At 41.4% G+C, this 27,443-nt stretch overlaps 1 protein-coding gene across 1 annotated transcript; it reads right to left on the bottom strand.

Moving 5' to 3' along the window:
• Positions 1–323: 323 nt before the first annotated feature.
• On the bottom strand, positions 324–9,275 carry LOC117728581 (ankyrin repeat and MYND domain-containing protein 1-like). Its single transcript, XM_034529268.1, is given in 21 exon segments — positions 324–1,041; positions 1,304–1,458; positions 1,613–1,685; positions 1,800–1,965; positions 2,283–2,384; positions 2,806–2,928; positions 3,013–3,123; positions 3,513–3,614; positions 3,726–3,866; positions 3,990–4,161; positions 4,255–4,439; positions 4,530–5,100; positions 5,305–5,378; positions 5,493–5,654; positions 5,829–6,045; positions 6,221–6,456; positions 6,543–6,587; positions 6,952–7,146; positions 8,653–8,759; positions 8,762–8,792; positions 8,877–9,275. Coding segments are annotated over 21 exon segments (3,369 nt in total). The 5' UTR covers positions 9,075–9,275; the 3' UTR covers positions 324–838.
• Positions 9,276–27,443: the final 18,168 nt, after the last annotated feature.

Raw genomic sequence — 27,443 nt, 5'->3', positions numbered from 1 at the left:
GTGATGCAAGGCGCAGGATCCTGCAGCAACCTCCCCTGATGTGAAGCTTTAGGTAATTTACGGTAATCAAGATATACACACCTTCATTTCCACAAGTCTTCATGATAATATGACGTTCAAACTGTTTGATTTGTGCATTTAATACATTTTACAGATATCCAAGAACTGTATTGACATTGGTGTACAAAGTACAGGATAGATTAGAGGAATATTCCAAGTACATTCCAAGTAATAACATTGTATACTATTTTTTACTTTATTACAGAGGACACTATTGTACCTTTTACTCCACTATATGTATTTGACAGATTGTACTTATTAGTTACTTTTCTGATTCAGATTTTAGTAAAACAAAAACTAAGATAACCCTTTAAAGCACAATACATTTATTATTACCATTTCCCCTCTAAAATGCTCAGACGGTTTCATTTAAATATCAGACTGAGGTATAACGAGTTAAAACTCACTCTACCTTGACCAGCTAAGAAAGTAAAATGTTACTTGCATATTGTTGTATCAGCACACAAACACACAATTTAATTACCAGCAGATGATTAATTTCATAAATATGTATACCCAGACATTCAATGTTTTTGTGGCTTTAGCACAAATAGGGACATCAATTGTTACGCTATATTGTAATACTACAACAGATTGAGAACTCAAAGGTATAAATATACCAAAGAGAAATGATTATGGCACAAAATATTGTCATTACCATTCAGCCAAATATATACATTTACGACTTAAAGAATCAGATAAAGAAATGATGTACTGTTAGGTTGTGAGAGTTGTACTTCCGCTGTAATTAAGTATGTGAAATAAATGTTTGTATCGATCAGTTGCAGCTGTAGTTTTCGTTCAGGTTGACTTGGCTCTCCAAGACCTCCTCTGCCACGCCCATGGGCTTGAGAGGTCTGTGGGATTTCAACTTGACACTCAAGGGCCTGTGGTCTGTTTGGGATTTCCACCTGACAGTCAAGGGCCCGGGGCCTCTTGTTGATTGAAACGCAACACTCTTCTGGAGTCCATCAGCGGATGCTAGATGAAGAGAGACAAAGTGTTTACATGCGTTGTTCATCCAAAAGATACAACCAAATGAGTATTTCCCAGATATTGTACATCATCACCACTTTAGCTTACATACATCACATATTCAAAACACTATGACAAAAGTTACACATTGTCATTTCATTAAAAGCTTATTTAGTGATATTTCAGGCTTGAGCTTCGGTAGGGTTTGGGGGCTGGTGTTGTCGGGTTTGTTGGGTTCTAACTGTTGGATGGAGAGACTGATTCCCACCTGTCACCCGGATACAGTCTCCCTTGTGTCTTTCATCCCAAGCTTTCAGTTGGCAGGTCTTTGAACAGTAGAAGACCTTGCGGCAGCGGCTACATGCAGTCAGCTTCACGGACACCGAGCGACCGCATTGATAGCAGAACTTAATCACTGGTTTCCTGAGAAAAGATTGACACAGTTGGAAACAGGCTCCTGTTAGATTTGTGTTTCCTTGTTTTGCTTCTGGAATTTCAGATAAAACAATCTTACAAATTAGATAAAGTACAACAATAAAAAGGGACAAAAAGAACATGAATGCGTGTGTATATGTACCTCTGCTTTTCTGTTATGGGTGACAGACTTTCACAGCTGGGAAGGAGCATGTTTGAAGAAATGGCATCTGCCCCTGTGTACACACACCTCTCTGTGTTACTGGTCCGCTACTTAAATACAGCACACATACATACGCTTCAAATACATTTTTGCCTTAAAAAACAACAAACATACTATAGCTACTAACTATTCAACGTAAGGCGTTGCTCTCTCAATAAATGTTCTTTTTCTCTCTGGCCAGCAATCTGTCTCAGCAGATCTCCCATCAAGCTCAGCAGCTCGCGCCGTGCTGTGTATGTTTCCCTCTCTCGCATGTTCAGAACGTGGAAGGGAGTTTTGGCAATATGCGTGTCCTATAGAGTAACATATAACACACAGACAGGTGTTCAGAAATAAGAAAAATAAGCAATCAAAGCAAAGTACACAAAGCTTTCTTGTACGAATGCAAGTATGTACCATATAATTTGAGTTTAAAATGATTCAACTCCTTCTGTGTCTACAGGGACAAAATATTAAAAACGCATGTCAAAATAATACCGCCCAGAACAACTCCTCCACTAACAATGGCTGCAAAAAGAACCAAAAGTTGAATCAACAACTCCCTGACACAGTTTAATGTTTCCAAAAGTATGATTGACTGCATAAGTGCATCCAGTGTTTCTACAGGTACCTGGTTAAAGGAGTAGTGTGCATAGTCGACTGCAGTTCCCACAACATCCCCCACCATAACCGGCATCAAGATGTCAGCACCAGCCTTAGCTAACGTGTCCAACTAAATCAAAGACAACCACAAATACACACGATTCAACCCTATACTTTCAAATGACTCAATACAGAGATAACTTAATAAACTTCTGCTTTAACTATTTTGACAATATTGATGGATACAAATCATTTCAAGTCATGTTTTTTTAAGTCAAACTAAGTTAAATAAATCAGAAATGTGTAATGTGCAGTTTCACATTCTGAGTGAAAAATCATCTTTGCACACCTTTATGGAGACAAAAACAAGTGAACATGAGGAAAAAAAACATTGTCAACATAGTCAATTTATTATGCAGCTTTATTTAGGAAATGTATAAATGCCTGTTGTTCTAAATCAATTGACTGCATGCTTCTCTCCACAGTTTGCCTATCTGTGAAACATTCCCATCTACATATATGTGTCTGTGTATATGTGTGTATGTGTGTACCAGCTTAGCTCTGTTACCACCTAAGTGGTGGTTGATGTTGGCAAGGGCACAGAGGGCGCTGCCCACCCCGCGGCCCAGGGGGATGTTGGGATCTGCGCCTCCGTTCAACAGCTCCTCCACTGCCTGGGAAGGGAAAAGGAGCAGGTTCAGGACAAAGTGAGGTTTGGTCGGCTTGTATGTGTGAGTCTGTGTTTGTGTGTGGTCTACCAGGTTGTTGCCACTTGCTATAGCCAGGGACAGAGGTGAGTGCCCACTCCACAGGAGGTCTGTGCTGGCTCTGTGGGAGAGCAGGAGGGCTACCACCTTGCTGGCATTCTTCATAAAAAATAGACATGAGTTATTTAAAATGGTACATAATATTATTATTATTATTGTGAGCAAACCTCATGAATTATGGGATTTTCTGCCTTGCAATAATTGATATCCTGTCATTGTTAAAGCTATTAAAACTCATGCTTAACCAGATTATTACTTTGCATTGTTCACTAAACATTGTAAGTCATGCCATTCAAATAATATAATATAATATAATATACTCAAAAAAACTATGAATTTGTGTCTGGAACATGTATTATTTGACCTTCTCAGGGACTGGGTAAATATACTCAACATGATTGGTTATCATGTCTGCAACATGCTACAGATTTACAGAGTCAATAGTATCATGTTTCATCAGTGATGGTGCATATAGGTGTGAGCGTGTGCTCATAGTCACTGTCTCTCTGGCAGGCCATGTGCAGCGCGGTCCGGCCTCCTTTGAGCTGTGGGTTCTTACTGGTGCTGACCGATTCCTGGGCCTTCATGACGAACTGTAAGAATAAAAGATCTAAGACTTTCTGAAACCCTTTTCTTCCCAGTTCCACCCTCACCTTAAATATGACTACTAAGGTTTCAGGCTTAAAGGAGAGAAACACGCGGACCGTATCTCGTTCACAGATGTCATTCTGGTCGCATGCTTGTGCGTCTGGGTCGGTGACAGCGTGGAGCAATAACTCTGTGATCCTGGGACCCGCTGGACCTGGCAGTGCTGCAGCTACATGCAGGGGATGAAGGCCTTTTCTCTGCAAAAAGGATGAGAGGATGAGGGGGAATTGTGCTCTGCATCTGAATGGATGCTCATTTGTTTTCTCTGTGGCTAAACAAATGATAAGTTAAGTCGATAAGTTAAAACGATAAGTTAAAACCTCAGGAGGAAGGGGAATGTCAGTGCGAGCTCCACACAGTAGCAGCCTCCTGACGGCCTCAGTGTCAGCCGCCATAATGGCTAAAAAGAGTACAGGCATGGGGACCCTGGATGCGTTGGGGTCAGCTCCTCGTTCCAGCAATAGTTTCAAGGTGGTCCAATGGACACGGTGTCTGCTCAGACAGTCACATCACAAACAAAATCAGGCTAGTCAGGACAGAACAAACGGCACTAGAAAAGAGAGTACGGAGGGAAACAGAACTTACTCGATTTTCATGGCAGCCATTTTGCGTACGGTCTCCTGTGTTTCTGAGCGCTGAGGGAATCCTGTGCGACTCAGCGCCTCTGCCGAGTGCTGCATCAGTTCTTCTGTGACCTGGATGTTATAGCTGCTGACGGAGCAGGCAGACTCAAAGGTCGATTTTGGGGTCAGTTCTTTGTCTTTGCCCCGCTGCAGACAGAGTTGAGTAGAAAACAGTGAGTTGAAAACCCTTTTTCAAACTACAAACTAATGATAGTATGGGATCTCTGTGCCTTATACCTGAACTCGTCCTGCTGCGTCAGCACAACATTTCTTCCACTGTACGCCACCCAGTGCAATGTGACCATCCAACACCTGAATGAGGCGCTCCACACCTCTCTCTCCTTTCTCCTTTACATCCTCCTCATGATTATTCCGCACTCTCTCCTCTGCCTCCTCCCTCACCTCGATATTCTCTTTTCGTGACCCTGTGTCTCTTCTACCACCAGACACAACTTCCTCTCCCATATTAAATTCTCTTTCCATCTCTTTCACCTGACTTTCTACATTTTCCCATGTTTGATCACATCTGCTCTCTATCTCACTTTCCTCCCCTTTGCTCTCATTCTCATTCACCGCTCTGCTCCCCTCTTCTTTCTCTCCTACCTTTCCCTCCCTTGCTGTCTCCTTGTAGCCTCTTTCCTCCTCTTCTCTCACGTTCTCGTTTTCCTCCTCCTCCTCCTGTGGGTCTCTGGCATCTGCAGGGGTCTCAGGTTCATTGTTGCCAGCCCAACGCTCAGCGATGAGCTCACTGTCATTAAACACTTTACTGCTGTGATGTGAGATGTGCTCCGTTTGTTTTTCTGCTGTCCTGAAAAATACCAAAATAAATAGGAAACTTAAACGAATACATCTGCTTGTTTTAGAGACATAACTGTTCTAGGGAGTGACTATGAATATGACATTTTCAAGACCATTATCAGTGACTTCGCTTTTCTCAATTCCTACTCATCAGATGTGACTCTGGTTAGTGTAGTTACTTAGGGTTGTGTATCGGTGAGGTGCGTTCTTTAACCTGGGTGTGTCTGTGGTGAAGTCCACTTGGCTGATCTGGGGACTGATCCCACATGCAGATGGGGACCTGAAACCCTGTGACAAATTACAGTGCAAGTGGTTTAATTGAATTTGTCTGTACAAAACACAGTTTCATACATGTGAACTACAAATCGAGAAGTTACGAGGAAACATTCGGTAAAATCTTACTTGAGTTGTGGAGGGTGTCTCAGCCAAGGTGGTGTGCAGAGACTGAAAAGGGTAGTAGAGGACATGACACACAACCAGGGCAGACATGCCTTCACAATTCAACTTGTCAACATCGGCACCCATATCCAACAAAAGTTGGATAACATCATTATGGCAGTTTACCTAACAGGTACAAAAAAGAGAATGAAACAGTCAAAGAGGCAAAACATAAGAAAAACTTGTATTTCTTTATTTATCTATCTATTTTGTTTGATTGTAAAACCTGGATTGGATAACAATCCAACAGCAAATGAGTGAAAAAACAAATCAAGAAACTATAGTAGAAGTAAGTGTTACTGTGGCAGCGATCAGTGCACTGTGTCCCTGTGAATCGGTGACATCAGAGTGGACCAAACCGGTCTGGAGGATCTGTGACACTGTCTGCAGTTCCCCTCTGCAGGCGTGCTGGATCAACAACTCTGAACTGACTTCCAAAGGCCCTTTAGGCCCAAAACTGTCCCTGTTCAGAGCGAGAACAGCTGCCACGTCCCAGCCCACAATTCCAGCCTGTAGTCTAGGAGACCAACACGCAAATTATATGCGCACAAATATTATTTCATCTTATTTACAAAACTGTACACACTTTTAGATGATAATGTAAAGTATGCCTTTTTCACTCCTTACTGCTTGACAACTAAATGTGTTTTTGGGACAATATTCAAACAATACTGTTTTGATGAACGTCTGACCTGTGTTTGTGCATGTGAGCCAGCATGTAGGACTGTAAGGGCAGGGCGGCGAGTGGGTCTCGCTTATAGCCTTGATATGAATAAGCATCTGGCTCCCACAGCTCGCCATCGAAGTGCTGATCAAGCTCTTTCCTTCGGCCAGGGGGCAGCGGCAAGTGATCACCATCTGTTGAGTAACTCTCCATACCGGGGGGGAGGATAAAATCATCTGACAGCAGATCTCTGTCCGTATCCACCTGAGGAGGATGGGGAATTAATCGATCTGTTTTGGGTAAAGTCTCAACACACATATCCATAGATGTTCATTATAGCTGCACTTTACCTCAGAGTATGCTCTGGCTTCTGGCTGAAGAACACTAGTGAGAGGCTGCTAAGAAGAGGAGAGGAGCAGAGAGGTCAATTAAAAATCTTCAGCAAATTCATACATGAACGTGTACATTTTGCATGAAGAAAGTCTCCATGATTTAGGTTTTACTTCCTGTTTTGCTTATCCAGCATGGTGGGCTTGGAAATAAATTAGATACATAATCAACATGTACAATGATGATATGTCTGGTACAGTTGGTTTGGGGCAATCCAATCAGGAGAGAAGTTTTACATTTTCTTTGCTGGGTCAAACATTGTTGAAGCTGGGGTCTCAACATTGTTTTAAACAAAATATATGTATGAAAATGAAGAGGTTTTAGGCTTGCATACATATTCATCTGTGAGTGAGAAAGTGGTCAAAGTACCTGAGTCATGGACATTATGATGACAGCTGGGTCCATGTAGGCAGCATATTCAGGAAAGTTCTTCAGGCTAAAGCCCTCTTCTAGAGAGGTACAGAGCCTTAGCAGGCGCTCTCCATGCCACAGACCCACATCCTCACGCCCATCTGGATGACCAACCACACCTGGCCCGAACCTCTGGTCAGTGTGGTACAAACCCTGAGAAGAGGGGAGATGTTGATTGCCATTTACTGATATTTGAAAAACTAAAAACAAAAAGGAAACTATCCAAATGCCATATAAGGACTGCATTTTTTCATCTACGTAACATTTCAAAAATCAGGCACATCTTGTCTCAAAAAGATGCAGAAAAGCTGGTTCATGCGTTTGTTACTTCCAGACTAGATTACTGCAACTCCTTATTACCAGGCTGCTCTAATAAGTCTCTTAAGTCCCTCCAGTTGATCCAGAATGCTGCAGCTCGTGTACTCACAAAAACTAAGAAAAGAGAAAAACTATTAGCTGCTCTGGACTGGCTCCCTGTAAAATCAAGAATCACATTTAAAATTCTTCTCCTCACCTACAAAGCCTTGATTGGTGATGCACCATCATATCCAAAAAGTTAGGATGGGAGCCAGAGCCTTCAGTTATCAAGCTCCTCTTTTATGGAACCAGTTTCCACTTTCAGTCCGGGAGGCAGACACAGTCACCTCATTTAAGAATAGACTTAATACTTTCCTGTTTAAGAGTGCTTATAGTTAGGGCTGAATCAGGTTTGCCCTGGTCGAGCCCCTAGATATGCTCCCTAGATATGCTGCTATAGGCTTATAGGCTGCTGGGGGATGTTTTAGGATACACTGAGCATCTATCTCATCTTCTCTCTCTCCTTATGGATGAATTTACATCTCTCCATTGCACCTTATTAACTCTGCTTCCTCCCCGGAGTCGTTGTGACTTCACATCTTATAGGGTCCATTGGACCTGGAGGTGTCTGATGCCTGGTGAGCCGGCCTCCCGTGTTGGCCCTGCTGATGCGCCTCCTCTCTACCTCCTTCTGTTTCATGGATTGGAGTTCCATTCATACATTGTCATATTCATGTAATGTGTTTATGTAACTTTGTAAATGCTGTTCATTCTGTACACATGACATCTATTGCTTCTGTCCATCCGGGGAGAGGGATCCTCCTCTGTTGCTCTCCTGAAGGTTTCTTCCCTTTTTTCCCTGTCAAAGGTTATTTTTGGGGAGTTTTTCCTGATTCTATGTGAGGTCCTGGGACAGGGATGTCGTATGTGCACAGATTGTAAAACCTTGCGGTGTCTGATGCCGTGAGCCGGCCTCCCGCATTGGCCCTGCTGATCGCCCCGCCCCCCCTCCTCTCTACCTTCTGCTGTTTCATGGATTGGAAGTCCATTCATACATTGTCATATTCATGTAATGTGTTTATGTAACTCTGTAATGCTGTTCATTCTGTACACATGACATCTATTGCATCAGTCCATCCGGGGAGAGGGATCCTTGTCTGTTGCTCTCCTGAAGGTTTCTTCCCTTTTTTCCATGTGAAAGGTTATTTTTGGGGAGTTTTTCCTGATCTGATGTGAGGCCCTGGGACAGGAATGTTGTATGTGTACAGATTGTAAAGCCCTCTGAGGCAAATTTGTAATTTGTGATATTGGGCTATACAAAATAAACTGAATTGAAAAAAATCCTCGTTTTATCCATTTAACCTGAAAGGTGGCTCCGTCAGGCAACAGTTGTTGTCCATATCCTTCCTTTCTGTTGAGATAGAACTTGCCAGTGAACTTGTGTCCTGTGGGCCAGCAGTAGAGTCCAGCCTGTAGTCTTTGTAGAAAGAGCCCTCATAGAACTACACAAAGGAGCAGACAGGGACATAAAGCAGTGGCTTCAGGAAAATCCGACAGGAGACAGAAAAAAATGTCATGCACTTTACCTCTCCATTGCTCCAGGTATACCTCCCTTTGCCGTGTTTGTATCCGTTCACAAATCCTCCCTCGTATGTGGATCCATCCGGCCACTCCTGAACAGCGAGCCCTGGGGCTCCTCTGTGGCCGTCGCTACGTCTCCCTGTCCCCCGCTCCGCACCTCCTCGAGCCGGTGCTGCCGCGACACCGTTGCAGGTCGACAGCATTTGAACCGGAAGATAGCTCACCTGAATCCACCGGAGCGAAACAACAGTTACTGTAACGTGACGGGTTTTAAGAAAGGTCTTTGTGAGGAAACTTTAGCCGTCAGAAAGTCGCATTTCAATTTGGACTTTTGTGTAAGCACCTGTTGTCACGTCAACAGTAGAATCCTTTGAGGGAGGGAGCTCTCACGCATGCGCAAACGAAAGACGAAAGCGTAAAAAAGTTAAAAACAAACTGCCTTCTAGTCTCAGTAATACTATTTTTGGTCTCCATTACAAATCTTAAACCATCCCCTGCCCACCAGTTAAAGCAACAAATGGACTATTTAAGGACTGTTTGTTTACCTTTTTATTCTAGGCTCCTCAATTTACTAATTAAAGAGTTTTTTCCCAACTAACACACTTTTTTACATTACAGATTTTAGAAACATATCAAAAATACACGAATTAAGAGATTGTTGTTATTGAACTAATATAATAATAATTCAAATAACACACAAGAAGTCACTGTTCAGGAAGTCACAAAAACAGTTGTTGTGGAATTAGTTTAGTACTAGTTTATAGACCAAATGTTCTTATCTTTTTATTTATTTAACTATGTTATTTTTGGAATTAAGGACAAAAGATTGTCCATATTGTAGTTGTTGGATGTCATATTTATTTAGACATTTATATAAATACATGTATGTGAAGATAGTTGTCATTTCTCTCTATATATATTTACAGATGCTAAATAAATAACCGTATACATTATTATTATTATTATTATTATTATTGTAACCGAGCGTTCTGGGTTTGTGTGAGGCTCACTTATAACCGGTTAATACCGCAGTCGATGAGAGCTCCTGCAGCGCCTGGCTCTAAAATCGACGGCCACCTCGCTCTCGTGAGAGTATCGTTGACCACGTGTGCATGACGTCAGAGCAAGTCGGACACAAATCTAACCTCTCCGTCCTCATTCAGCCAATCAGAACTGCACTGTCACTCTGGACACAAGGTCGCCCAGCAAACTGGGATACCTCTCTGAGGAGTACATCCGAGACGGCAAGCTGTCCTTCAGCCTGGATGTTTACAGCTTCGGAATGGTGATTGTAACAAGATCATAAAAGCTTCGCTGAACTTTCCTCATGCCGTGTGTTCATCGGGTCGATTACAAGTTTAAGTACAACATTCAACATTTTACGGGTACATTTTTTCAGGTTATCCGAAAAAATGCACTTGGAGTATAAAAAGTAAAAGTACACACTACGCAGAATGGTCCCCTGTTATATCATTATGTACATACAACTCCACTAGATTACTATCACAGATACAGTATATGTAAACAGCTTGAGGTGTAACTCGTTTGAACAACTTTAGTAGTATTATATTATCATTTTGTTAACCATAGTGGAGTAAAAAGTAAAAGCGTCAACCTCCGGTTCTGACGAGCAACGGCAATGTTTAAGTGTCTTACAACTGCATTCTCTCTACTGACCTTTAGGGGGCGACTCTGGTTGTATAGAAGTCTATGCTTCATGTGTTAAAGCTGCATTCTCTCTACTGACCACCAGGGGGCAACTCCTCTGGTTGTATATAAGTCTGTGCTTCATGTGTTAAAGCTGCATTCTCTCTACTGACCATCAGGGGGCGACTCCTCTGGTTGTATAGAAGTCTATGCTTCATGTGTTAAAGCTGCATTCTCTCTCCTGACCACCAGGGGGCGACTCCTCTGGTTTTATAGAAGTCTATGCTTCATGTGTTAAAGCTCCATTTTCTCTACTGGCCACCAGGGGGTGACTCCTCTGGTTGTATAGAAGTGAGGTAGGGTGGTCACTTACGCTCACTGGTTGCAAAAAAACAAGATGGCCGAACTCAAGGCTTCAAAACTGCAGTCCACAAACCAAAGAGTGACATCACGTCCACTTCTTATCTACAGTCTACAGACATTTACGTATTAGCAATATTATTTAGGAGAAATACAAAGTAAATGTTACTGTCATGAAGGACAGTAACATGGAAACATGATGTATTGCCATTGATTACATTTTGCTTGCTCCCAGGTTATAATTGAAACATTAACGGGACGGAAGGTCAGAGAGGAGGTACCGAAACAAACAGCCCTGGTGAGTCTGCAATGAAGCCGGGTTCTGTTTTTTTATGAAGGTGAACGGTGCCTTTATCTCGAGGCTACATAATCCATTGTGAGGTCATATATGATCAGAGTAAGTGTCAACTGTCTGTCTGCTCTGTCAGAGAGACCTGCTTGTAACTGAGGTGGAGGACAGCGGCGGCGTGGACTCCTGTATGCAGTTCTTGGATGAGGCAAACAGCCCTGGTGAGTCTGCAATGAAGCCGGGTGGGTCTGCAATGAAGCCGACCTTCTGCGCCTGGCCTTGGACTGTGCAGCTAGCCGCCTCCGCAGCAAACCGAGCATGGAGAACGTGAGCAATACCACTTCATTCTTATCCTTTAGGCACCGCAGAATATCCTCAGCTCAAAGGTCCACATGCAGAGTTTTATCGCCGGTGGTTTTCTTTCATGCTGCTGGAGTCATTTTTGTTTAAGGGGTTCTATGAGGTTTATTTTAGGCATGTATGCAATTATGCAATACGCCGTCATATTTAGGTGCCATGGATGAGATAAATATAAAAAATCTCAACTGTCTTCAGGTTCTTCCAGCACTAAGCAAGCTGCTTCCTCCACCTAGCTGCCCCCTCGCCGACCAACCCCGCAGCCTGGAGGACAGAGACCCTTCTGATGCCGAGCCGAGCCCAACGCCCTCCATCCCTGTGGAGCTCGATGAGCAGTGCAGCCCCCCCGCTTCTCTGACGGACAAGGGTCCCTGTGAATGCAGCCAGTCGGAGGTGACCTATCTGAGTGACGTCGGGGGGGCGGTGGACCTGTACAGCAGCTGTCCCGTGCAGTGCAGCTGCCCTGCTGAGACCAGCAGTCTGGCCTGCGAGGACTGCAGAGCCAACGGCTTCACCAGCGAGCTCACAGTCGGCCCTCAGAGTGAGTGTTCCAGGTTCAGCGTGTGTGCGTGTGTGTGTGTTGGGGGGGGAGGGGGGAGGGGGGGGGGGGGGCTTACAGATAAATAAAACGTGTACAGCCAGTCAGGTTAAGGCAATATTGAGAGGTATTAGCTAGGAATATAATTATAGTAAAAAACGTAGTACAAGGCTAGAACTATCTCTAAAGTTATAGAGAATTTGAGTGTTGTTTATATTTATTTGTATAGAGAGAGAATACAAATTAAACTGTAGACATTATAGATGTCGTGTATCAAGTATTTTGCCCTCGGTAAACCAAAAATACACAAATCAAATGCAATGTAAAGGATATGCATATTCAGTAAGTACAAATGTTGCTTCACCAGCTTTAGCAACATCGATGAAAACAATCCCCTATATCTTCTTTTTTTAGCCCACTAAAAGTCATCCCGTCATGTGTTTCATGTGTTTCAGCTGAATCCTTGGTGGTGGAAAATGCAGCCAAGCAGAGACTGAGGAGCAGACTGAGTCTTTACGACAGAGGGCTGATTCACACGCAGGAACTCATCTCTGAGATCAGCCTGCAGTAGAGAGCAGGCCTTCTGTTACCAGTGCTGACAACGGCTCATTGTGTGTCCAGGATTATATTGTTTCATAAAGCTACGGGGATCAAAGCTCATATCGATAAAACATTTTTATGGAGTTCAATATTTAATAACAAAATAAACACAGAACTTTTTCGAAAGATGCTGAATATCGCTTTTTCCTGAAAGAAAAAAAAAAAGATTATGATTGTGAACAAAAAATGCTTGAAAATGTTGTTTTGTTCATCTCCGAGGAAGATATCTGACGGTTGGTTTGGGCTCAGAAGGCTCGTGGGTCGGTAGTAAAATGAGGTCGGTCCCACGCGCTCGCGCTATGTCGTCGGTGATGAAGCCAGTTGGTGGGAGAAGAAAAGGTGAAGAAATGCCTGAGTTTGACAGTTAGCACCCAATAACCCACAACGTTTATGATGTTTACACAGGTTGAAATGTTGAAAGTGATTGAAGTGTCTTTTGGTCTACTGGGAGCTCAGCTGGTTGTGCAGCCTGACAGCAGCAGGAAGGAAGGACTTGTGGTTACAAGAGGATGATAGCTTAGCCATCATCCTCTCCCACCACCTCCACCGTATCCAGCGATACCCCAGCACACTGCTGGCCTTCTTTACCAGTTTGTTCAGTCTCTTCCTGTCAGCTGTTGAGATGCTGCTGCTTCAGCAGACCACTCCATAGAAGATGGCTGATGCTACCACAGAGTCAAAGAAGTGCTCCCTGCACTTTTGAAGACCTCAGTCTCCTCAGCAGAAAGAGTCTGCTGCGTCCCTTTTTATAGAGTGCATGTGTGTGGTCAGACCAGTCCAGTTTATTGTTGTGAACACCCAGGTACTTATAATATTTGACAATCTCAAAGCATTCACTGGATGTTCATTGGTTCCTGGAGGAAGTCCACCACCAGCTCTAGTTGATCTGGTAGCGGTTCCGCTGGCTCCATCCTATGAAGTGGTTCAATTCTCTGTATTCCCTGTTGTCATCGGTAGAGAACTTTTGTGTTTGAAGTCCCAGGTTTATATGGTAAAGAAGTGTGGTCAATGTTTGTTGTAATTCAGCAAACTTTTATCATAAACTTTAGAAAACGTAATATTTGCACAATATGAGTATATTCTTGCCATGATCACTATATTATTTGTATATCCTAATTATAATTGTAACATTTTTGAGAGCTAAATGACATGGTATGCCCCTAATTACAATATTGAAGTCATGATACTAATAAAAGAAAACACGTTTAAAATATCAGCTTCACCAGCAAAACTCAGTGGGAGATAAGAGACTAAAGCCTTAGAAAACTCTCCATAATGGAGGGCCCAGTGCAGAAGTTAATTCTGTTGTTAGAGGCTTCTTAAGCTCATAACTGGAAAGGGACATTGTTGATACTAATGTGAAAAATATTCATAGGTCATGTAATGGAATATGAAAAATAATTTGATGTTTTGGCTTTGGAAACTGTTTGTCAATCAATTCGGTTGTTTTTTGTTGCATATTTTGACAGCCTTGAGCAAGACTTGTTTTGTTTCCTGTTTTGAGAAAAGATGCTTTTATTTTGAAGGCGGCTCGTGGAGTGAAAAAGGAAGTTGTATTGTGCGCGGATTTAATGTAACTGTTATGGCAAATGTGTCCGATTTAAAGACAAAACAAAGACGGTAAAGGTTTTTATTTTTATTTTTACTTTATCTAAGACCGTGTTTTGTAGGAGGTTTTGAAATGAACTTGTGGTGGACACCTGAGCAGGTCACATGACAGAAGGCAGTGCGTGTATTCCTCACGAAGTTGTGTTTGATTGGCAGTTAACCTGAAGATTCCGAGGTTGCCATGGTAAAGTGTCAAGGTGCATGTGGTTCTATGAAGCGTTCTTCTGTTCTCAGAATCGTCCAACGTCCACTGGATCAGTCAGAAAAGTATTTATTTCTCCCTTCACTCGACGACATCTCGGATGAAAACCTTCAAACGGCGAGTTTTTCTCCGTGGACCCTCAACTTGTGACCACCAGTCAAACCGACTACTTGTTCCAAGAAAAGGTGAGGTTTTTACACTTTCTACAGTGGGTTCAATGTATTTTACCAGAGACTTTCTGAACCTCCAAAATACACGATTGTTATGCTAACGTTGCTAATATTTTTAATTATTAGTGTATATTAATCCACTAGGACTGACTTTTTGACTGTCGTGACCCAGTTTAAACATGTTTATCTCAACCAAAGCTGCTTTCTGGTCGGTTTTATAGAACCGACCGTCTGGCATTAGTAAATACTGAGAACTACTAATAAAACATGACGTTTGTTTTTATTAAATTTGACATCTAGGTGATACAGATCATAAGCGAAGCACGCATGACAATATATGTAATCCTTATTATTTAAACATTTTCATAATTCACCCAATATCAACAATCTTGTGATGTTTTTCATATTTGAGGAGGCTATTTTACACATTCAAAAGTGTGTCACTTTTATGTCACTGTGTCTCAAACATTAACACGATGAGCAGCAGAATGAAACGACCGCAAAAATATATTCTTTCATTAAAAAAAGCGCCGATATGAGTACGGTCATCTCGTGTGGGCAACTGCTGCGCATGCTCAGTCTAGAAAGACTGCATGCTTTAGTGTTAGCTAGCTGTACTGGAGACATTCTTTACTGGCAATAAAACACGTACAAAACGAATAATTAACTTAATGAAAACATGGCGAATATAATATAAGACCATTTATATCCAAACAAATAAAGCCAGCTCAACTTTTATATACTTTCCCAATTAGTTAACACTATTGTAGTGGCCATTTGTCCAACAAATCAAAAACAAACATAAATCAAATTGCCACTGACGCACCATGGGTTTGTGGTTTACGCAGCCAAAAGAAAGCATTGTCCATTCAGGATTCCGTTTTTCTTATAATTTATTTAACTAAACAAAACAAGCAAACAAACAAAAGAACAAAGGAACTCCTGACGCTGCCTCTCCTGCGCTGGTAAAAAACCATAGGCCTACCCAGGTGCATGCTGGTCCTGTACCTGCCTACTCCTACATATAACCACAGGTGCCCACAGTGTTACCCAATTAACGAACCAATGAACAACCAAAAGACTAAATATATCTAGACAACAACAATAAAGAATTAAACTAAACTAAAAACTATCACAAGAAAAAACCTATTCTAATATATCAAAACATCTAACCTAAATAAGCAAACAACCTGAATGATTAAACAATACTACTTGTCAATAAAACAACTAAATACTAATATCAATTAAATAGCTCCAACATTCCGGCCCCTAATTGTGCATACAATCACAATTACATACTATTCTCAAACGGAGCTATTCCGGCAACATACAATTCAATGGCAAACTAGGAAATATTAGGGACTATTCTATGTGCCATGCATTTAACCTTAAGTGAATCTTCTTGATGAACCTACAAAAAGAAAAATGAGAGAAAATAGAGGTAGAGAATGATAGAGGTAGAGAAAGCATTAGTCCATGATGCTAAACTGCTGCTTCCAATAGCAGACAGAGCTTTGTCACCGGCCTCTCTAGAATGCTTGTTCTTGTTTGAAGCCGCACAGAGCGCACCAGACCCTTTGCATCTGGTCTTACATCCAACACTTTTCCCATCATCCAAGATCCTCTTGGAGCTGTAGAGTCCGCAACAAGAACTATGTCTCCAATAGTGAGGCTTCTTCTTGGCCTTGTCCATTTTTGTCTCTCTTGCATCATCGGTAGGTACTCAGAGATCCATCTCTTCCAAAACAGTTCAGCCATGTACTGTATTTGCCTCCATCTTTTCCTGATGTATAGATCATCTTTATCAAACAGTCCTGGTGGTATGATTGGTTTGCCCTTTAACATTAGAATGTGGTTTGGTGTGAGCGCTTCAAGGTCATCTGCTAAAATCGCATCAAGATCCACCTCCAGTTTAGGCCACGCCTCCTTTGACTTGAATAGAAATTCCGGTCCTTTTATCCATCTCCTGCTTTTCAGGAAATCCTCAGCTCTTAATCCTCTTGATGCTTCATCTGCTGGATTCTCCTTAGAACCCACATATCTCCACTGATCCACATCGGCCGTTTCTCTGATAAAAGCGGTTCTGTTTGCCACAAAAGTGTGGAATCGCCTGGTTTCACTGGAGATATATTTAAGAACAGTTGTACTGTCAGTCCAAAAAACTGACTTCTCAAGTTTAAATTGTAACTCCTTCCGAAGCATTTTATCAACTCGAACAGCAAGAACTGCGGCTGTGAGTTCCAGTCGAGGAATTGTAGTCTGCTTTAGTGGAGCCACTCTGGCCTTTCCTAAGAGAAATGCAACATGTACTTTACAGTCTTTTTCCAATCTCACATAGGACACAGTTCCATATCCAACCTGACTGGCATCAGAAAAGTGGTGAAGTTGGGCTGTAGCAGGGTCTCTAAAGTCTCTGGGCTTAATACAGCGGTCCACTTTGAACTCAGACATCCTTCGAAGGTCCTCAAGCCAATTAGACCATTGCTCAGAGAAGGAGTGGGGCATAGCGTCATCCCATCCCAAGTTTCTCTTACAAAGCTCCTGCAACAAAAGCTTGGCTGGCATACTAAATGGGGATAGAAATCCTAAAGGGTCATAAAGTGAGCTGACCACTGACAAGATGCCTCTTCTGGTCTGTGGCTGTTGTCGTAATGAGGTCCTGAACTTGAATGTGTCAGTTTCAATGCTCCACTGTAGTCCTAGTGCTTGCTCCATTGGAAGTTGGTCTGTATCCAGATCCAGTTCCACCATTTCTTTTGGTCGTTTGTCTTCTGCGATTGACCGCAGTACTCTGCGGCTGTTGCTGATCCATCCTGAAAGATTGAACCCTCCTTTATGACAAAGAGCATTCAAGTCCTTGATCATTTGTAGTGCTTCTTCCTCTGAAGCCATGGATTTCAGGCAGTCATCAACATAGAAACTATTTTTGACTGTATTTATCACTTCCGCAGGGAAATTTTTGACATTATCATCTGCAGTTCTCCTCAAAGCATAATTTGCACAACTTGGTGAGGATACAGCTCCAAACAGATGTACTTTCATCCGATACTCCAGTGAAGACTGTGCAGTGTCACCATCAGGCCACCAGAGAAAGCGAAGAAAGTTGATGTGCTCCTCTGAGACATGCACTTGATGAAACATGGCTTGGATGTCAGCCATTACTGCAACAGGCTCTTGCCTAAATCGGATGAGAACTCCAATAAGAGTGTTAGTAAGATCAGGGCCCTGCAAGAGCTGGCAGTTCAGTGATATCCCTTCATAAGTTGCTCCACAATCAAAAACAACCCTCAGTTTGCCTTTCCTGGGATGATAGACTCCATGATGAGGGATATACCACACCTTTCCATCACTTTGTTCTAGTTGATCAGCAGGTACCATCTCAGCATATCCTTGAGTTATCATGTTGTTTAGAAATGTGGTGTATTCATCCTTAAATGGGCCATTCTTATCCATTTTTCTTTTCAGGCTCCGTAGGCGCTGTTCTGCAACACAGCGATTGTTAGGCAAGACAGAATTTTCCTGTCTGAAAGGTAAATCAATACAGTAATGGTCTCCTGTTAATACTGTTGTGGTGCTCATAACATTCATGAACTTGATATCTTCTCTGGACATTTCAATCTGCTCCTCTGATGATCCCTCATTAAAGTCATGGTTATACTGTTTAACCAGCATTTCTTGCAGATGTTCCACAGAGATTCGATTGGCTGTTACAGCAGGGCAGCCACTCTTACTTGTACTGCTTCTGCCACGCAGTGGACCATTAATGACCCAACCAACTCTGGTTCTCACTGCATAGGGTCCCTCATCCTGGCTGTTTATCAGCTCCCAAGGCTCCATCACTTTTGAAGCATCAGTTCCAATTAGTAGCTCAACATCTGCATCAATGTCATGGAGCTTAACATCCTTGAGATAGGACCATTGATCAAGATCCTCCTGTCGTGGGACATTCAGTGTAGAAACAGGCATGGTCTTTTGAGTTAAAACATCAGGTAACTCAATGAAATCATTTGCACTCATGCCAGACACCTCAAGACCTGACAGAATATGTGCATTTACAACCTTCTTTTGACCCATTGTTCTCAATAGAATACTCGTTCTTTTACCCCTCAAGTTCAATTTTCTTGCCAAGTTCTCGGTACAGAATGTGCCTGAACTTCCTGGATCCAAAAAGGCATATGTCTGCACCGTTTTGTTGCCCCTCTGGCTCTTGACTTTGACTGCAACAATAGAAAAGATGGAATTATCTTCATAACCAGCCCCAATATGGCCACAGGTCTGAGACATTGCAGTTGAAACACTTGGAGGGCTCACAGACTGTTGGGGTTGATGTAAGGCTGTTCCTTTATCCTGCCGTTCTATATGAAGGACTCCTGGGTGCTTCTGGTGACACAAAGATTCATGTATTTCATTTGCGTCTTGGTAACACGTGATGAACTTAGTAAGCTCAGCAGTCACTGAATTGACATTTTCATTTGATGCCATCAACGCACGTATGTTTCCCAAACACCTTTTGGCTTGTTTACATTTTGTACTCCTCTTTTGCTGGCACATTTCCGTGTAGAAGCCCAAGCCCTTAGAAGTTAATTGAATGTTCCTTTTTGCTGACAGCGATTCAACATCACTCGCCTCAACGTCAGACATGTTGAACGCTTCTTCTAAACTGCTTGTTGCACAGCAATCAAAATCCGCAATCGGACATAAATATGGTTCAAGGGCAGCAAACAGAGTGCTCACTGGCCGATCCGATCCGTTTCATCACACAAAGACACACACTGAAGTCGGGCTTTTAATCAAAGCCGATGACGGTGGTGCGCAGGTATTGCGCAATGATCCTATGCAGCGATTCACCGCTGTCACTCAAACTTCACGAAACATGGATGTAAACAGCGACTTTTAAACTCCACTCGTTTGGCCGTTGTCCTCTACAGCAGTCGTATCACGTACCAGTTTCTTGTGAGAAGGTTGAGCTCTTAGTTAATCCGGGCCAATGCAGTTTCCCCGTCGATGATCCAAAGTTATGAATAAAATAATCCGTTCTGCCCGTCTTTCCGAAATCCAATACGACCCGACCCGTCCATTGGTGCGGGATCCGTCTCTGAGTTCAAAAGGCAAGGTTTTTTACTTTATGTAGTGGCCATTTGTCCAACAAATCAAAAACAAACATAAATCAAATTGCCACTGACGCACCATGGGTTTGTGGTTTACGCAGCCAAAAGAAAGCATTGTCCATTCAGGATTCCGTTTTTCTTATAATTTATTTAACTAAACAAAACAAGCAAACAAACAAAAGAACAAAGGAACTCCTGACGCTGCCTCTCCTGCGCTGGTAAAAAACCATAGGCCTACCCAGGTGCATGCTGGTCCTGTACCTGCCTACTCCTACATATAACCACAGGTGCCCACAGTGTTACCCAATTAACGAACCAATGAACAACCAAAAGACTAAATATATCTAGACAACAACAATAAAGAATTAAACTAAACTAAAAACTATCACAAGAAAAAACCTATTCTAATATATCAAAACATCTAACCTAAATAAGCAAACAACCTGAATGATTAAACAATACTACTTGTCAATAAAACAACTAAATACTAATATCAATTAAATAGCTCCAACAACTATATTGTCAACAGACATTCACAGACACGTTACCTAGTCTTTTGTGTCTATTATTCAGCGCAGGTACACATTTACAACAGCAGGTAGCGTAGTTTTCCCATTAAGCTTGATTTAATTTGAAGCTTTTTCAACTATGATACACATGCAGTAAGGGAGCAAGTCAAGGAGTTCTGTTTGGAGATGACAAATGACAGAAGAGTAAAACGTTTCACAACATTTCAAGACACAACTGTTCTGGATAACGGGAGAGTGACAGAGACCACTGACAAAAACAAGCACCAGATGAAATGGTAGTGCACAAGAGAATGGTGCATAAAGGACTGATGTATACTGGCAAAAGCTATACCCTCAGTAAGAGAAGCAGAGACTGTTTTGCAAAGCTCAGCGATGGTGTTTATGGGGAAATTCAGAATATCATATCCCTTCCTTCAGAAGAAGGTACAGAAATTGTTATATTGTTCAAAAAGCTTCATACACATACCTCCTTTCCTTTATCACAAGATTATGGGTTTGTGTCACATATCCGACTCGTTAGTATTTTTTTCTCCAGTGTGTCCGATTCCAGTTGACAGGTTAGAGCAGAAATGCATGATTTTAAAAACAAGTGATCAGATGTACATTTGTGACTTTCCAAATTCACATGAGAGAGACTAGTCTGACTAGACTGAATCAAAGATGGTAATTCTAGTTTGCTTTCATTTTTAGTTGGCTGATTAGTTTCGGCTTAGCTATGCTGGGATGTACAGATGTGGAGAAATGTGCTTGTACCTGTGCTGTCCTTGGTCACACCTTTGAAGACTGTCTGCTTCTTGAAGGGTGAAACTAAATCATAAAAAAACATAATCAATTCTCTGCTTGCTTTAACATGTACAGATGCATGCAATGTACATACATGAAGTCAATCTTTAACATGAATTAAGGTTTTACAGGCTTTATGTATTAATTGTGATTTCAACTTTAAACATAATTTATTGCATCAAACTTTTAATATGTATTCAGTCATATGTTTGTTTATCTAGTTGTAACTTTCATGAACTCTCACTGGCCTAAGAACATGTGTGGTCATTAACAACAGTAATTCAGCAAACTTCTATCATAAACTTTAGAAAACGTAATATTGGTCACAGTATAGAAAACAATAAACAAACTCGTATTTACCTCTTGAGGATAACTGCTCGCAGCCACTAAGTTATGAACATCATTGCTCTCGTACAATGTTCACGGTTCACTCAACGTCGATAATTCTTTTCTGCATTCCTCCAATGAAACAACCGCAAAAATATATTCTTTCATAATAAAAAAGCGCTGATATGTTTCTGACTTTTACTCAATCAGACAGACGGCTCCAAATTGACATTTATTTAAATGTAGTCTGGTGTAAAAAGTATCTGATTGGAGATGTACTCTCTGGACTGATAATAATAGTAATTTTCTTGTTTGTTGTTTGTTTTTTCAGATGCCCAGACGGTGCAAATATACAAAAGTCCGGATCCCAGACACTTTCTGGCCCGGCATCACAAGGACCATCCTCCAGACCACTGGTCCAGCGTCCCTGATTGGCTTTCTACCTGACTACAACCCTGGCAGCCCAGTTACCGTCAGCCCAACCAGCAGCAAGATAAGAACCTGAACGCCACACTGTTATTTTAACACCTTATTGAGGGGGTGGGGGGGTTGAGATGAGGCAGGTGTTGAATAATGTTATTTCACAGTTTGTCTTTGGGGTCAATCTTATGCGGTCTCTGATTTTTAAACTGAATTTTGTACCATGTCCAAAATGAGTTGTATTCTTGAAAGAATTAATGTAGTTTTGGTGTATTTCACTGTTTCCTTGTCGGCTGCTCAATGTCCGTCACACACACTGTTAAAGAGACGTACGTCCTCCGATTTGTCAAATATATACTTTTGGGTTTTTATCAATGTCTTAACAAAACTGTAATACAGTTTCCAGACTAATCTCTAACGGTCTATAACTGGACACATAGACATAATCATAAACTCGTCCAGAAACGATATGACAGCAGGATAAACAACATGATCCACATGATGGAGGATATTTAAACCTGTAACAGCTGCTGCTGAAAACCAGAAAGAAAAGTTCTAGATACGGTCAGATTGTCAGTTAGGACGAGTCCTCAGAATCGGCAGCGGTCGGTAATTTCTCTGCACACTGAGCGCTTGTTTTTCCTCTCTCTACCTCCACGACTTGATGGTTATGCAACACCCGTCCCATGTAGCTATTTAGTATATTGTGAATCTGCTCGATGTAGTAGTACTATGGGCGGAGCCCTGGGTAGTTTTAAACGTGATGGCGCTATTACCTCTTCTTACAAAAAAATATAATGATTCGTACAACCGTTGTTCTCTTATTCTGAAAACTGTAATAACTGGCGGTGCCTCTAATATAATTAAGGAAGTAAAATAAAAGGTTGATGCCTCTTATTAATCGCTACTCGCGATTGGCAACACAACATTGTTTTACACTATAACATTTGGTCACAGTATAGAAAACAATAAACAAACTTGTATTTACCTCTTGAGGATAACTGCTCGCCAGCCACTAAGTTATGACCATTATTGCTCTCGTACAATATTCACGGTTCACTCAACGTTGATCATTCTTTTCTGCATTCCTCCAACACATGATACCTCGTAATACGCTTAGTCCCACCCATCTGCCTGAGAATGAGATTTGATTGGCAGTTAGTTTCAGGACAACCCAATTAAAACAAAGATAACAAAGATTGACATATTACTCTGCTAAACAATTTTGGCTGTTGGACAGAATGGATGTACACGAACTCTGCTCATTTGCTTGGACTCTAACCTTTGAACTGTAATTTTTAGAAAACTATTTACATCCTGATGTCTAAAGGGTTATTTCTAGTAACTTCAGTTAGTTGCTGCTCTGTGCACACGAGAGGTCACCGAGGCCACATTGCAGTCTGGTGCGTCCTGCCGAGTGCGTCGGGAGCATTTCAAACGCGCTTTTGGTAATTTGCTGTTCTCTGGGACTGCTAGAACGGTTTTTAACGTATCGCTCTCCAACACGCCTTATTCTGCAGACGTTATTCTGCACAGCTGCGAATTCTCGTCAACATACTGACGCAGCCGCTTTTCCACATTGCCATCTACACCCTCTCTACTGGACAATGGAGTTGGCGGGATTCTGGGACGGAGTTTACATGTTCTCCACCAAAAACATGTAGGATTAGGTTCTAATGTATTGATATAATATATTAATACATTTATTTTCTCGTCCGCAGATCGACACCTGAGGCTTTTTAGAGAGGGTGTAGACCTGTGCCTCCAGTATGTACGATTCCCGTCAACATACTGACACAGCCGCTTGCCCACCGTGCCGTTTACACCATCTCTACTGGACAATGGAGTTGGCGGGACTCTGGGACGGAGTTTACATGTTCTCCACCAAAAACATGTAGGATTAGGTTCTAATGTAATGTAATGTAATAATATTATTAATATAATATGCAATTTTTTTATTTTCTCGTCCGCAGATCGCCTCCTGAAGCTTTTTAGAGAAGGTGTAGACCTGTGCCTCCAGTATGTACGATTCCCGTCAACATACTGACACAGCCGCTTTTCCATTGTGCCGTCTACACCCTCTCTACTGGACAATGGAGTTGGTGGGACTCTGGGACGGAGTTTACATGTTCTCCACCAAAAACATGTAGGATTAGGTTCTAATGTAATGTAATGTAATAATATAATGTACTATTTTTTTATTTTCTTGTCTGCAGATCGCCTCCTGAAGCTTTTTAGAGAAGGTGTAGACCTGTGCCTCCAGTATGTACGATTCCCGTCAACATACTGACACAGCCGCTTGCCCACCGTGCCGTCTACACCCTCTCTACTGGACAATGGAGTTGGCGGGACTTGTAAGCATCCAATAATTTATATACAACTTGAAACATAATTGTTGGCACATTTTCATAATATCGACCTTTCAATTCCAAATCAACATGCTGATTTTTTTTTCCTCTTCTTTTTCGTTTAAAAGGTTAAAATCTATTGAAAAAATAGATCTTTCATTTATTTAATTGAATATTGAGCTACATATTTGTTGGTGTTTAGCTTTTCAAAAACAACATTTTCACAGTTGGGGACTTAAGACTCAGTAAGTGTGCATAAGGTACCATGGCCCAGAGAAATGTGCAATAATAGTTGTCATAAACCGGCAACGGTTGCCTCAATCAGCAGCATCATCGTAAGAACAGTGAGGCAGTAAAACATGCAACAGCAAGAACAACAAATAAATGTACAGGACTACGGGCCACTGGACTTGGATATTGTTGATAGATTCAAGTTTTTTAAACTCTCAAATATCAGCATCGGCCACAAAATCCAGTATCAGTTGGGCTCTAAAGCAGTGATTCTTAACCATGGGGCCGCGAGCTCCACCTAGAGGGCAACTTTCAGTTTTGGACCGCATAGGTTATCAATTGAAGACGCCACCACAAAAAATGTCCCATGACAGCGACATGTCAGCCCGCCCACGCTAGTTGAAGAGTGAACAGCTGAGTGTGATTTTTAAGTACTCGCTGAAGCTAACCGTCAACGTCAGCTTCCCAAACAGAGTCGAATGACAGTACTCATTCAAGATAAAGTGTCTGGGATAACTATAAATCAGATGACTTACTATTATGACTTATGGTCACAGAGATAGTCAACACAAAGAGCACAGATTCATTTCAGTTCACTACCTTTTGACATACAGTCAGGGCAAACCTGATTCAGCCCTAACTATAAGGACTATTAAAGAGGAAAGTCTTAAGTCTATTCTTGAATGAGGTGACTGTGTCTGCCCCCCGGACTGAAAGTGGAAGCTGGTTCCATAAAAGAGGAGCTTGATAACTGAAGGCTCTGGCTCCCATCCTACTTTGTAGGACTCTAGGAACCACAAGTAGCCCCGCATTTAGTGAGCGCAGCTCTCTAGTGGGGCAATATGGTACTACAAGCTCCTTAAGATATGATGGTGCATCACCAATCAAGGCTTTGTAGGTGAGGAGGAGCATTTTAAATGTGATTCTTGATTTTACAGGGAGCCAGTGGAGAGCAGCTAATACAGGAGTAATGTGATCTCTTTTCTTAGTTTTTGTGAGTACACGAGCTGCAGCATTCTGGATCAACTGGAGGGACTAAAGAGACTTATTAGAGCAGCCTGACAATAAGTTGCAGTGATCTGGTCTAGAAGTAACAAACGCGTGGACTAGTCATCAATTAGAGCACATGTTCAGAAGACAAGGAGCAAGTCAATTAATCATCAGACAGTAGTGGCATTGCGAAAAAGACAGAATTTGCTGAAGCAAGTTTAAAATGTACATAAGAAATTTCTTTTAAAATGTCATTGTGGGGTCCTTTTAAATCTCACAAATGAAAAAGCACAGTATTTTTTTTTGGACCACGTCAACATTGCTCCCCACACAGTCACAAGGAATCTTCTAATGAAACTCTTAATCAGGAGCTCAAGCTTGATGTGTGATGTGAGGAGGACCAAAGTAGAGCAATATACAGTCAGTGTAGAGAGAGAATCACCTCAGGCAGTGTCATGCTTTCTAAGAGCATACAGCGTCAGTGATTGTTATTTCATAGAAGCCGGACACTTGTGCTCATGTATCGTTAAACATGAAAGGCCCAAAGGGTCGAGTTAGAATCAGATGAACAATATGATGATGTGAAAAGTGTAAATATTAGCTTATATGAAACCTATTTTAAGAGGGAACACCGCTGTTAATTAATAACTTCAGTGGCACTTAAGTTATTAATTAACTTATAACATTTTGTAGTTTGGCTTTCTTGAAGAAACGTTACTTTCTTGATTCTTGTTGTTCTGAGTTTGTACTCATGGTTGAATGCACTTATTGTAAGTCGCTTTGTATAAAAGCGTCAGCTAAATTATATGCAATGTAATGTAATGATAACTTAAGATCTGCAAAGTGAGTTGTCAGAGCCGTGTTTGTAAAAAATGTCACTGATAAGGGCCTTCAAGTATAAAAACAATTCAATATAATTCATATATGGCTGTAAATCAACAACACTAAATGTGTGATGAAAAGTCAGCTAACAGCCACTAAACACATCAAGCTGTTCCCTTCACAAGCAGCAGAGTCTGGGATGTCCTTCTATTGTGATGTAAGCCCGTCTTATCTGGACATCAATTCAGATAATTCAAGGCATTAAAAAAAAAAACTAAATATGATCACTCAACCCATAACAAATAACTCTAATATCATAAGATAAAAGAACATTTTAATAAATAAATGCTATGTTAATTATATGTTGAGTAATGTAGCGGTTAGAGTTTTCAAAAGGAGGAATAAAAGAATAACAAGAGAAAAAAACAACACAGCTTCCCGAATTGAAATACATTAGTTTTAAAGTTTTGCGGAGCAAAACAAAAAAAAAACTAACAAACTTTTGGAAAGTTCAGCCAATGTTTCCACCAAAATGACTTCAGTTCAATGTTGTTCTTCCTTATTTGCTCCAGAGTTTGTAACCAAGCTGCAGCAGACGGTTTTTCTTTTTAAACTAAATATGTGTGTTCACGATTAATGATTTAATGGAAGTTACATTCATAATTTCTACATTTATAATGTGAAATGAATTGCTTTCATTAATGAAATGTATTATTCACTGATATGATTTCCACTCTGTAACATCCAGTCCACCCTGTTATCTGAGTTTATTTTATGATAATTAAATGAAACAAACATTAAGCATGTCTTTGTGGTTACTTGCAGGTTATTAATGATTAAAAACACTTCAACGTGGGATTAAAAGAAGGAAGGGAAAATATCCAGCAGTGGCCCCACCTAGTGGCCTCAAACAGGAAGTACAGTAATACTCCACTATTTATTTAACAGGGTTTCCTCAGACTGAAATAAAAAACGTCCTCATACACAAATCACATACATTATAAAAAGAATGTGGACATACCTGTTTAGATACTCAAATACTCTTAATGAGAGCCTTGTATTTTAGACAAAAGTTAGTTTTTGGTCCTTTTTACTGTTTCAACATGACAATAAAGCCTGAATACAAAGACGCTGCAGAAAGAAACCGTTTTCCTAGTTTGGAACTGACGCAACTGATGTCCAGTTAGCTCGCTTGCTAGCTGCTAACCGCCCAATCATATTGTCGTCCTCCCTTTATGTAGT

Source organism: Cyclopterus lumpus, unplaced genomic scaffold, assembly GCF_009769545.1.
Source record: "Cyclopterus lumpus isolate fCycLum1 unplaced genomic scaffold, fCycLum1.pri scaffold_72_arrow_ctg1, whole genome shotgun sequence".
Classification (NCBI taxonomy): domain Eukaryota; kingdom Metazoa; phylum Chordata; class Actinopteri; order Perciformes; family Cyclopteridae; genus Cyclopterus; species Cyclopterus lumpus.
Note: the sequence above shows the minus strand (reverse complement) of the source record. Positions and strands in the feature narration are given on the sequence as shown.